The sequence below is a fragment of the Peromyscus leucopus genome, chromosome 12 (assembly GCF_004664715.2).
Source record: "Peromyscus leucopus breed LL Stock chromosome 12, UCI_PerLeu_2.1, whole genome shotgun sequence".
Lineage (NCBI taxonomy): Eukaryota > Metazoa > Chordata > Mammalia > Rodentia > Cricetidae > Peromyscus > Peromyscus leucopus.
The window spans coordinates 7,497,292-7,510,180 of NC_051073.1; the positions used below are offsets into that span (position 1 = coordinate 7,497,292).

General features: G+C 55.3%; 1 protein-coding gene across 1 annotated transcript; it reads right to left on the reverse strand.

The window, feature by feature from the left end:
- Positions 1-4,028: 4,028 nt before the first annotated feature.
- Olig2 (oligodendrocyte transcription factor 2) lies at positions 4,029-6,167 on the reverse strand. The gene is made up of 2 exons (XM_028877114.2): positions 5,892-6,167; positions 4,029-5,157 (listed from the first exon to the last, which is right to left on the reverse strand). The coding sequence occupies exon 2, from the start codon at positions 5,100-5,102 to the stop codon at positions 4,125-4,127; it is 978 nt and encodes a 325-aa protein (XP_028732947.1). The 5' UTR covers positions 5,103-5,157; positions 5,892-6,167; the 3' UTR covers positions 4,029-4,124.
- Between the last annotated feature and the right edge of the window lie 6,722 nt (positions 6,168-12,889).

Sequence of the window (12,889 nt, forward strand, 5' to 3'; positions counted from 1 at the left end):
TTCTCTATCATAGAGTACATGAGAATATGGGGGGGGGGGTTTGGGGGGCATTCAAGCATAGCACCGTAGCTGGATCCCGTGGTGCAGGCCTATAATCCCAGCTACCGGGGAAGCTGAAGAAGGAAGATTGCATGTCCAAGGCCTGCCTGGGTTATAGATGAGTTCGAGGCTAGCTTGGGCAACTTAGTGAAAACCTGTCTCAAAATAAACCAGTAAATCAATAAATAGGACAGACAGTAGTGGAGAGCATCGCTTGTCGTTCACAAGGTTCAATCCCAAGTGCCTAAAACAGACTACAAACAAGCAAACCTTCACACCCTGTGAAGGAGGACGAGAACAGGTCTTACTTGCATAGTTGAAGGAGCACCAGGTCATCAAGGGTGTCCCTGGCACTACATCTTCCCACAGCCACACTAGAGTCCTTGGCCTCCCTGGGAGGGACACCCCTGGGCCTGGCAATGTGTTCCTCCGCCAGGGTACCCACTTTGTCTGCCAGTTTGCCTGCCCTCTGTTCATGGTCTCTAATGTGAGTCCCTCTGTGGCACCAGAGGGACCTCATAGCTCTAGCCGATCCCGAGAGTCCTCCAACACTGAGTTCAGGGGATCAGTCCCTTTTCTAGGACTTGGACCTAGGGGAGTGTGGAGAATGTGGGGATGGTGTGCTCGTGGGGGAGGCGCAGAGGCTAGTGGAGGTGACTCAGCTTCTCTCCCATTGCTCCCCAGGCTCTGTCCACTCCATCTCCAGTGGCGTTCTGGACTTCAGTCTCTCAGATCTTGTGTCTGATGAGTCCCTGGGCCCTGTGACTGAGAGCTAGGGAGTCATGAAGGCCACAAAGAGGACATGGCTGGGTAGAGGCTGAGGAGCTGCTCAGAACTGGAAGGAAAAAAAAATCTGTGACAAAGAAGTCACAAATAAAGTCTGGAGGGAAAAATAAAATCTCATGACGGAGGTCAAAGTGGTCACCCATAGTCTCCTGGGAGCACCTCTCAGGGTAGATCAACACTGACCTGAGACCTCCTGACCATGGAGCAGGCGAGGCCCACCCTAGGACAGGAGTCACCTGCTGTGGTTAGAGGTCTGGGGTGCCTCTCACTGAGCCCAGGCCTCCCCACAGCTGAGGCTAATGACTCAGGGGAGGGCCCAAAGCCAGGATGGATACCAGTCCTCCCTCTTCTGTGGGGGACGAGGAGGCTCTGAGCCTGGGATAATTGGGGTCTGGGATGGCAAAGCAGACTTGGTTTCTTTCCTTGCAATTGTCAAATGCATACGGCCTGGGCAGGGACTTGCAGAACCTTGCGTGGTGTGCCAGCTTTAGACACTGCCAGGGTGCCCATCTCTGCTCCTCCAGGTTCTTAGCTCGGCTTTAGGGATTCCCAGGTCCTGGCAACCTTAGGTGTGTGTGCATGTGGGGCTGGACCAAACACCCAGCAAGCTGCACTTCAAATGGGATTTCAGAATCAACAGGAATGAACCCTGCTGAGCATTGCCCTTTCTGGGGTTCCACAGGTCCTCTCTCTCTCTTCTCTATGCTCCCAGGAATTCCAAATGCCTCCTAGCCTTAAGGAGAGGAGGAGAAGGAGGAAGAAAGAAGGATGAAAGACAGACAAGAGGAAGAAAAAAGTAGTGGTGGTGGTGGTGGTGGTGGATGTGGTGGCCGCTGTGGTGGTGGCCATGGTAGTGGCCGCTGTGGTGGCCTTCTGTGATAAGCTAGGTGGGGCCTGCAACAGCTCACCCCTGAGAGCCTGCATTTCTGGCTAGCAGACAGGCATTACCCACTGGAGGTGGGAGAAGTACCTGTCCTGGAGCCATCGAATGGGTCTACAGAAGGGTCCACCCTCACTCAGGCCTGAGTGAAGAACTCCTGAATGGGCTGGGCTCCCAGGAACCGAACTAAAAAACAAAAAACAAAAACAAAACAAACACAGGGAAATCTCCAGTTCCAAGTCTAGATACCTTCTGCTGGCGGCCACTAAAGATGCCATCCGATAAAGGGTCTGCTGCCAGCACCAGGCTGACATTTCAGAGATCCTGTTCCTACGCCAGCGCTCCAGAGGGTTGGCTGGAGCCAGAAGCTTTTAACATTTTCTGCACGGAATCTCTCTTGAAAGTAAAGTCCCGAATTTGCACTGCAGTTTAGGATTCTAAGAAACCAGGTGTCTCAGAGAAGACAGAGCTGCCCCTGAAAAGTTCGCAGGGCCATGGGGCTGCAGGAGAAAGCTGCCTTAAGGCTAGGAAGGTTCCCGACGCCCACAGTTTGCAGGCCGGTGGGTATGGAGAAGGGATGAAGCCTTAGTGAGTACTCATCAAAACCTGAAGAACGTTGCACAAAACGCCCAGGCTTTGCGGGGCCTCGGGCCACCAAGAGTCTCTCAGCTGAAGCCAAGGGCTCAGTGGTGGCCAGCGAAAGCCCTTGAGCAGAGAGAAAATAAAATCCCGGCTGAGGCGGACATTGTTAGAGCTCCCAGAACCTCAGCAAAGGCCCAAAGTTCCGCACTCCCGGAAGGAAAATTCATTCTTGAACTAGCTCAATTTTCAATTGAAGGGAGAAGGACTTTCCGAGTAGGTGTGAGAAATTAAAAAGCCCAAGAAAGCTGTGGTACACATCAGGGCGTGTGCCCTTTTAAAGAAACCATGTGTTAGGGGAGGGAGTAGCAAAAATCCTCTATATTTTTCCGAGCCTAAGCCTACCAAACGAGCTACAAATCCTCCCCCAGAGGAATCGCGGTTCTCAGTGTCTCCCTGCCCCTCCCCCAACCCCCTCTCACGGACCGAAAACACCCGACTCACTTTAAATTTTATTTAAAATCTCAACACTCCATCCTTTGTTTCGTTTTTATGCAACCAAACAAGTAATAAATATTATTTAGCATTTTTTTTTCTTTACAAAAATAAAACAGATGATAGGTGCACTCTGCAGGGCCCGCGCGGGAGAGGTGGGATGTTAGGAGGCAGGCGTCCTAAAGCCCATGGTGCAGCGCAGGCCGGGGAGCGAGTGAAAGGATTTGCCGCTTGTGTTAACCGTGGCAAAAGTGTGTGTGTGTGTGTGTGGGTGGTGGGGGGGGGTGGGACAACAGAGAAAGAAAACAGCCGGCTTAGACTCCGGAGGGGCTGGCAGTCACACGAACAAAGAGCCTAGCATCGTGCACTTCATCGATATTTACATACACAAGAAATTATTAAAATCCCAACGGAACCCCCCCTCCCAAAGAACTCAAACTATATTCACAGCAACTTTCTGATGTTGTGCTGTCAAGCCCTCCGGTACCTAAAACAGCTGTCCCCAGCCGGATAAGAAACCAAACTGCCTTGTGCTTAGCATAGGGGATGGTGGTGTAGTTTCTATTTAAAAATAAGGTCTAAAGAGCATCCCGTCCCCAGGTCGGTAGTTTGGATTATTCCATTCCACAAGTGCTTCTATTTTGAGCGTCTGTAAAGCTTGCTCGCGTGGTCGGAAAAAGGAACATTCACAGATTTGTTAGGAAACCACAAGTCAACAGGAGAGACAGGACAGAAGGCCACACTTCTGAGACCACACAGGTTCCCCCGGTTATGGAAATGGGACACGGTCTTCAGCGCCCCTGATACCCACGCCAGAGTCAACTAGCCTAGCGCCCCTGGCCCTGGGCCAGGGATGAACCTTGGGAGTGAGGCCTAGCGGTGGCTTCTGTGGTGCGGCTCCTGGGAGTCTCCTACCTGGCCCGAAATGGGGAAAGGTAGTCAAGTGCCCCTGTGATCTGCCTCTTGGCAACGAGCTGCCTAAGCCGAGACAGGGAGTCAATCTGTGCACACGGGAAAGTCAGTTTTTAGACTCTTCCTGGGGGTGCAGGGCGGGGGGAGTTCCAGTGATGGATGTATCCGCGCGCGCCTTGTACCATGGCGGCTCCCAGACCCACCGAGAGTTCAGCCGAAGAGTTAATCAGGTCCTGGAGCGAAGGCGTCTCACTCCCGGCTGCTCCAAATGCTCCCACTACTTCGGCTCCCAGATATTGGACTCCCCGTCATTCCCTAGGCCCAGCCCATGGTCCAGCTCCCCTTCTTGCAGCAGAGCTCCGGAGCCCCAGCGCTGGCCAGTCCTGGCTGCTCCACAGCCCTTGGCTCTCCAGAACGCACGCCGCTGGCCGGCTCACTTGGCGTCGGAGGTGAGGCGCGGCAGGCTGCCGGCGCCCATGGCCGACACGTGGTGGTGCGGCGGCGGCACCTGGCACATGCTGCAGGGGCAAGGCATGCCGCCCCAGTGCTGGAAGCCACCGCTGCCACCGCTGCCGCCACCCCCGCCTCCGAGAGGGGCGGCTGCGGCCGCCGACGGAGACTTGAGCAGGCCGTGGGGAGGCCGGATGGACCCGACCGAGGACAGCCCGGAGCCCGGCAGGGAGGCGCTGGACACGGCTGCAGCGGCGGCGGCGGCGGCGGCGGCGGCGGCGGCGGGAGGAAGGATGGGGTGGTGCACGGCGGGGTGATGCGCGGCGTGCGCGGCGGCGGCGGCGGGGTGCGCTGTGGCTGTGGGTAGCGGCGCCGTGTGTGCCAGGCCGCCGCAGGCCGACGGGTGGAAGCCGGCGTGGTGCCCGCCGTAGATCTCGCTCACCAGCCGCTTCATCTCCTCCAGGGAGTTGGTGAGCATCAGGATGTAGTTTCGCGCCAGCAGCAGCGTGGCGATCTTGGAGAGCTTGCGCACCGACGGGCCGTGCGCATACGGCATGACCTCCCGCAGGCCGTCCATGGCGATGTTGAGGTCGTGCATGCGCTTGCGTTCGCGGCTGTTGATCTTCAGACGCAGCTGCTGCAGCTCGGGCTCCGTCATCTGCTTCTTGTCTTTCTTGGTGGACGACGTGGCCGCCGACGACGTGGACGAGGACGTGCTGGAGGAAGAAGACTTGAAGCCGCCGCCGCCGCCCAGTTTGTCCCCGGGATGCGCGCCCGCTGCGCCCATGGCCCCTCGCAGTTCTGCGCTCAGCTCCGGCGGGCAGTCGCTCGGCGTGGACGAGGACACGGTGCCCCCTGTGAAGCCGCTGCTGCTGCCGCCCTTGCTCCGGGCCGGCAGAAAAAGATCATCGGGTTCTGGCGACGACGGGCGACTCGACACCAGGCTGGCGTCCGAGTCCATGGCCCCGGGGATAATCTTAGCTTTCGAAGGGTCCTTCCTTTTTCAACTGTCAGAACTTGAAAGGAGGGACAGATAGATGAGAGAGAGAGAGAGAGAGAGAGAGAGAGAGAGAGAGAGAGAGAGAGAGAGAGAGAGAGAGAGAGAGAGAGAAGTGAGATAAAATTGCCGCTCCCGCCTGCAGCGCAGCTCAGGGTACCCGCAAAGGTGGCCGATGTCCACCTCGCTGCTGTTTTCTGGCCTGCTAGCAGCCCGGGACACGGCAGTGCTCCTAACGAATCTCCCCGCCTCCCCTTCCCACTATCGTCCACGGGTTACTTTATTTCAGGGAGCCCTGGGTGGCCGTCGGTAAGGGACATTCTAGAGGTTTTTGTCTCTTCATTCCAGCCTGGAATAAATGGGGACTTTTCTTTGGGCTGGAGTTCTAAAAAGAGAAGTATGTCTATGTCACGCTCAGACGCATCCACCTTATTTCCATCGACACGACACAGTAAACACGGGCACGCGTGCACACGCGCACCCAGAGCCAGCACGGGGCTTCGCAAAGCCAAGCGCTGCTTCTGCCGCGGCGCCGGGGCCTGGGTTCCCGCAGCAGGAGTTAACTGGCGCTGGGGATGGATGCTGCGGTGAGTGCCGGCCGCACCAAAGCCGCTACCAGGAACAGCTGACCCGCAGGGGCAGGGTCCGGGCCAGCAAGCCTGCGCGTAGGGGTGTACCCTAGGTCCTAGCGGAGTTGGGGAAGTCAGTCCTCAGGAGCTAGGCTTGGGCAGCTCGAGGGGCGGGGACACTCACTGTGAACTGGATTCGAGGTGCTCGCTGCAGAGGAGAACCTGGCGGCCGGCGCTGGTGTCGGCTCGGTCTGTAGGAAGCACCCACACCTTTCGGGGTTCCGCGGGTTTTTATAGGCGGGTGGAGGCAGTGGCGACGGCGGCGGCGGTGGTCCGGGCGGGGGCGGGAACAATGTGCTTTTCCTGGAGGGGCCGCGGCTCCAATGAGCTGGGCCGGCCCGAGGGGCTGCAAAGCTGATGTCATCCGGCTAATTCCGCTCAATGAAACCCGCTCGGCCCGGCACACGCCTACTCTCAGCGCACAGCCAATGGGCGCCCGCGGCGGAGAGATTCGTGGGGAGGGACGGGAGGAGGGACCTGGGCAGGGAAAGGCCAGAGCCGAAAGGGAGGAGGAGGAGGGCAAGCTAGGTGGGGTGGTTAGAGAGGGCTGGGGACTCTGGGCCAGAGGGGACATCTGCAGCTTTCTATAAAAAAAAATATGGTCGCTGTAGCGTCAGGCAGGGGTGAGGAGTGGGGTGGGGACCCCGCAAACTCGTCAGAGAGCCAACCAAGTCAAGGTCTTAGGGTGTACCCGGAGGCTGCGTGCCACACCTGGAGCCCTGGATAGCCCCTCCCCGCCCACCCTGCGTGCGCCTGTCGTCTGCTGCCCGACTCTGGCCGGGGGTTTTCGTCCCTCTGGCGCGAGCCAAGGCTAACCGAGTACAGAACACCCCACTCCCTCAGCCCGCTTCTCATCGGTGGGTGTTGCCGCCGCAGTTCCGAGGACAGGCGGTAGCGCCCCCAGGTGGGAGCACGGCCTTGGGGGACACAGGCCCACGAGGAACCGGAGAAATCGCAGCTCATCATGATGTGGAGGGGTGTGTAGGAGGAGCACCGGAGAGATAGATGTTCGTACAGCCCTCGCACTAACGCCTAGCCAGTGAAAGACTCCCGCTCCTACCTACCAGCAGGGGAGCGCAGCCCCCGTAGTTTCAACACCACCTTGAAGTCCACATCGTGGGGTAGGGGCAACATTATTTGCAAAGCGCTATCTGAGGCCCTGAAGGGGAGTTGATACTTGAACGACACTCCTGGCTGCCTTGGAACACTTTTTATGGGTAGGAGCAGCTTTCATCGAAAACCAACAGGGAAAAAGCGGAGAAACCCGATCTGGAGAACTGTCTGGGGTAATTTAGAGATAACTACACGTTTACCCATTTTACAGAAGAGAAAAATCTAGAAACTGATTTCGGCAAGCCTAAGGAAAAAAACAAACAAACAACAACAACAACAACAAAAAAAAAAATCGCCAGTCCTATACAGGTGGTCCTTGCCTACCGCAGATGCAAGCATTTGGCGATCCCTAAGCATAGAGACAGCCGATTCTCTCCTCAGCCCCCAACTGTTTCTCACATCCAGACGTTTCCAGCTCAGATTTGTTTTGTTTGTTTGTTTGTTTGGGTATTTATCTCAGGTACAGATCTCGAATGCTACACGCTCCCGCCCCAGATACATAGGAGCCCAATTCTTTCTCAGGGGGTTTTAACCGTCCTTTCTCTGGTTGCTTCTATTGCTTGGTATTTTATTCGCATATATAGTTCTAACAACAAGCAAAGCGGACAATCAATAATTGACCTGGTAGCAAAGTCAGAACAGACGTGAAAACTCGGGCTATTGCCCCGCACTCAGTGAGAAGTCTCCCTCTGGGGTCCACCCTGGAGAGTGGGCTGTCGCGTTTATCCCAAGTCTCGTGCCTTCTGGAGCTTTGTTTTCCAACCCGCGTGTTTCCCAGCTGGCTCTGCAGCCATCCGTTAAATATGTATTTAAAACATGAAGAATCGAAGCGTGGTGATAATGTCGCCCAACGGTTATGAGGATGACCCATAACCGTTCAATTAGCAGAATCTGTCACATGGGGGTTGGGGTGGAGATTAGGAACTTGGGCGTGTGAGGACCACTCTTGGGCCTTTGGGGCGAACCGCAGTGAGGGTGTGTGTGGGGCTGCGTTCTGTGGGGCCACCAGCTGGGGCGTGGAGCTGTGCGCCTGCCAACCTAGCTAACAAACCTCAGGCGGCAGCCGCCCAGGCTAGTGTGGCCGCCTGAGGCATCCGGGAGCCCTGGTTCCTTCTTTTGTTGCGGTCCACTGGTTTGTCTGTCCCGCGTCCGGAAGTCTGCGAGGGTCAGCAGGCTGGCATTCTCTGCACACTTGGTCCAGTAGCTGGGGATGAAAGTTGGGGGGTCCATTCTACGGCGGCGAGAATCTGGAGCCTGGAAAGGCGGAGCCCGAAGGCGGGAGCGCATGCTTCTCCGCTCCCAGCCGCCGCACATCCCCTAGCTCTGTGGCCAGACTGCCCCGGCAGTTCCAGGATGTGCAGCGGCATCTCGTGGTCCTCACTCCCGAAGTCGGAAGTTCTGACCCGCAGCTTCCAACAGTCTCCTCCTCCGATCCGCTGCCTCCCTTTCATCTGAGCTGCTTGCTGCCTGGGGAATCATCTGTGTTCCCAGGTCTCTGGCTCAGGGGCAAGTTGGAGGCTGGAGATATTTCCTTGTGTCTCCTTTACCATCACCCCCTCACCCCCACCCCCATGGAAACTAGACGGGGTTGGTCCTCGCTTGCCCTTCTCGATCGAGAGACAACTTTCTCACTGGTCTGGATCCAGCTCCTGCTGGTGTGTCCAGGGCGGGTCCCGGAGCTGCGTTCCTCACCGGCGTGCGCAGCTGGACCAGCGTTCCTTCCCCAGGAATTGAGTGCTCACTTGCTTAGGCTAATCCGCCAGCCAAGCTCAGGCACTTCCTGGCTGGCCGAGGCGTCCTGGAGCTGTCGGCCCCCTCCTTCAAAACGGAAGACGTGTTTTTCCCTCCCCTTTGTGTTTCCTTCGCACAAAAGGCCGGGTGCATGTCAGGGCCGGCCTTTGCTCCACAGCCTGGCCGCCCAGGAGGAGCCAGTGCCAAACCGGCTGGGGTGGACTCTTTCGGGGCTCCAGGGCTCAGACCTCCCACCGCTTCCCGGCTTCCGCGTTGGGTTCTGGCTCTCCCCCTTCCCTCCCTTGGTCCCTCTAGCATTCAGGTTGCGATTCTGCCTGGCTGCCAAGAAGAGCGGTGTCCTTGTGCCGAGCCCTCCCGGGGTGCGGGGTGGCGGTGGCCGTCAAGGCTCCTGGCACTGGAGAGTGGGGATGATAGGTGGAGGTCCGGAAGCCAGGAGGAAGGCAGGAGGGCAGTCTTAGGGCTCCGACGTGTGCGGTAAGACGCACCAGGAGTCGACACTCAGCTCAGGGGCCAGCAGGCCTGGCCAGTGTGTACCACAGGCCGTCTGGCAGGTGGGTAGGCGCTTGGTGAATGTTTCTGAAGGCGCAGTCTTGCAGCGGTGCATGGACTAGTGCGAGGCGTAAGGGTAAAATGGTGCATCTGTAGGCAAAGGCATGTACTTAGTGAGTAGTGGGGTCTGTGCTCTGGACCGTGGCGCGTGTGAACTGGTGACTTCTTCAAGGTTACCTGAGCCATTGCCTGCACTTAGCTGGTTTTGACAGGCTCTCTTTCAGTGATTCTCTCACTGGCCCATTTTAGAAACGAGGAAACTGAGTCTCAGGGAGGTGATCCATGCCATTAAAATGAGTCCTGGTCCTGGCCCGAGTTCCTGGTGGAATGACATTTGGATAGAACTGAAGAGGGATAGAAATGAACTTCTTTTGGGCTCAGCATGTCACCCCACATTCCCAACAGCTTCCTTGGTATTGGTGTTGGGATGGAAGTATGATTGTTTGTATTTCACAGATACCAGTGATTAGAGGTCCCGGCAGGAGCTGGATCCTGATTATTCCACAGCCTCCATTTCCCTTCCTGCCCTGCTAGGTAGTCAGGAGGCACTAGGCCTTCACTGTTTCCTTGACCTATGTTGGGTTTTCCAGACAGTCTGGAGTAGTCCACTGCTCCAGAACTAATCTCCTGCCTCATCAGAATTAATCCAGAGGGTCGAGGGGAGGGGTCTAGGTGAGAGAGTAAGGTCCCCAGGCACCTAGGTAGGCATCCCTGGTCCTGTGACAAGTTCTGTCCTGAGGTTAGCATGCCCATTTAGTTGTAAGGTAGATTTAGCTAGCACAGGCTGGATTCTAGGTAAGAGGCCTCTGGGGACAGAAGAGATCCTTCCAGGCTACTGGTAATTCCTGGTGGTGGGTTTAGGGAATAGGAGGCACCTGAATTATTCCTAGCACCTGCCAGGCAGGATCGATCCAGGAGGACCCATGTACTGGCTGATTCTCTGGAGAGTCACGGGGAAAACGTTTTGTTTAGAAATCACAGCACTGTTCAGACTACTGCAATATGGCTTTGAGCATTGCAGCCTGAGGGGTCCTGACTCGGCTGCTTTTCGCTTTGGTCCATGCCCCTGTTCTCGGAAGCAGGGCATTCAAAGCTCTTTTCCCATCTTTTTGCAGGAGCTCCTTCTATCCCTTTGTCCTGTCCTCCCCACTCCCTCTTCCCCCAGGGCCCAGCTTTCCTCCACCCTGAGCTCCCTTGGGCTTCCTGTTACCCAGACCTCCCTCACCCTAGCCGCCTCTCCCTCCCCTGTGGTCTGGTCCACACTGAGTCCTGCATTCCCGGTAACTCCAAGTCAGGGCTAGTGGTAAAATGGTCACACTGAATTTTATCCACGTGCCACAGAGCATCTGTACTATCACTCCCTCTAGTTAGCCCAGTTTTCAAGAGCTCTAATGCGATCCAAGGTTACCCCTCAGACCATGGGGGTGGGGCGAGGTCACAGTATCTCGCCTCAACCCAAGTCCAATGCATCCCATCACTGCGTTAATCCAGGGCAGACACCTGAGCACATCTACCATGCTTCTCCAAGCCAAGCGGGAGGGAGCCACCTGCCGTCTCCCCGGAGCCCTGGTCCATAGAACCAGTGACTCAGGCCACTGCCCATTGGCTTCAGGCTGTTCCCAACCACCAAACCACCAAACCACCTAGGAAGGGAACCATTGACTGGGATGAGGTGCAGCTGCAATGGTCCAGGGCAGGACTCGCGGGTGACTGAAGTTCTCAAACGCTGGGCTTGGTGGGAACCCATAGACGGGAGTGAATCCGCAGCCACGTGGAATTCTGGCCGCCTGAGGCACACAGCGCAGGAAGAGCCTGGCTGCCAGATCCTGCTGCAAACGTCCGGGTCGCTGCCAGCCGCAGCTTCACTTCCTAGGGGTGGCAGCAGCCAGCAGCCGTAAAGCAGCTCCCAGAAGCCCATCACCATGCGCTGTGTCTCGGCTTTGCAGAAGAGTCTAAGGAGAGATCCAAAGCTGGGCTTGTGTCTTGCTTCCTCCCTTCTAGCACCTTCTCCCACCTGCTGTCATCTCCACCTATTGGTCATTGTTCTCCAACACACAAAGAGGAATTTTACCTTTGACTTTACCTCATTTTAGCAACGTCTCCTTTCCGGGAAGCCGAGAGCTTTAGGGGAACCGACCTTGGCGGTCCACACCTCTCCAGATGCATGAGAACCTTGGACATGGGTGCTTGTTGTAAATGAAGTCACAGGCCCACGCAGAACTGAGGGAACAGTCTACATTAGGCAAGGTTACCAGGTGATGCTTGGGTACAGCGGAGTCTGAGAAACCCTGTTCTGATTTTTTCATGTCTGTCCTTGGATCTTCCTAAGGTCCTTGAATCTTCCAGTTCTGGGCCTGACAAGATTCTCACCCCTCTCCAACTGTCTGAAGAGTCCCAGTGCCCACCCCTTTAAAGAGCACAAGACGACATTGTGCATGACGGGAAACTGATCCCACGAATTTAAATGACCAGCGGCACTTGCATTGTGTGGTTTTGGTTTTTGGAAGACTGGAAGTTTCCAACACTTTTTTTTTTCCTTCCTCCACTTCCTACCACAAAAGCGATCATCTTTTGGATTGAAGCTCTCTGTATAGGTGGTGTCTATGGGTTGCACTGTCAGGGGTACCAGATGAAGTGGGGAGGAAGGAAGACTTGTGACCCAGAAGTCCCTCTTCACATGGTGTGGATGGGCCCTGGGTCGCCCTTGCTGAAAGTAGAACTCAAATCATGTTAAGAACGTTTGGTTAAAAGGCAGTTTTCCTTGTTAAAACTGACCTCTCCACCCCTCCCTGTTGCAACAATGGAATACTCAGATTAACATCCCTCCAACCTCAGAAACAAATCATAAACTAGCATATGTTTCTGAGAGAAATATTAGAAGGTATTATTCTAATGAGTGTCCACCAGCCATCCATATTATACAACAACAGGGCACAACTGATGATTTCCCAAAGACACCAACAGCTCTACCTTTAAAGTGGTTAACAGCCTGTATGGGTTCAGCAATGGCCTTTAACAACAGAGATCTGCCTGCCATGTGATTGGGATTAAGGGCGTGTGCTATCACTGCCAGACTTCTGCTGTGGCTTGCTATTAGCTCTGACCCCCCCAGGCAACTTTATTTATTAACATACAAATAACATCACATTTCAGTACAAATAAAATATCACCATACCTCCTCATTTCAGGTTTCCTCAGACACCTGTTGCAAATTTCATTATCATGAATGTAATATCATTTAGTACAACTGATTTCCATGCAAATTTCAGGTTGCAGTGTCCTGAGAATTCCAGAAATGCTCTTTGTGTATTTGGAGCACATTTTAAAGCTTTCTCTTGCTTTCTGAGCGTGAAGTAGCATCTTTGATCCAGTGTCCTGTAGCTTTCTCTTTTTACCTTCTTCAGTTCTGTGCACGCATAGTGCACATGCATGTGTGAGCACACACACGCACATACACACACACGCGCGCACACACGTGTGCACACACACCAGCACATCTGGAAACATTATATATGCTCCTCAAATATCCTCATCAGAGTGAAATCCACTCAGTCAAAATGAGGACAGGTACGCTCCAAAAAGCTGTGGTGATGTTTCTTCTGTTTCTCTCTGTCCCAGGAAGTGAGGACACTTGAGCTCCGGCTGATGGGAGCACTGTTACACTTTTCCAAGCTGTTGCCTGACATTTACAGTTGTGTGCATCTTTCC

Bases quoted from the DNA above. Each gene is read 5' to 3' on its own strand.
- Olig2 (XM_028877114.2), bottom strand. From the start codon at position 5,102: ATGGACTCGGACGCCAGCCTGGTGTCGAGTCGCCCGTCGTCGCCAGAA.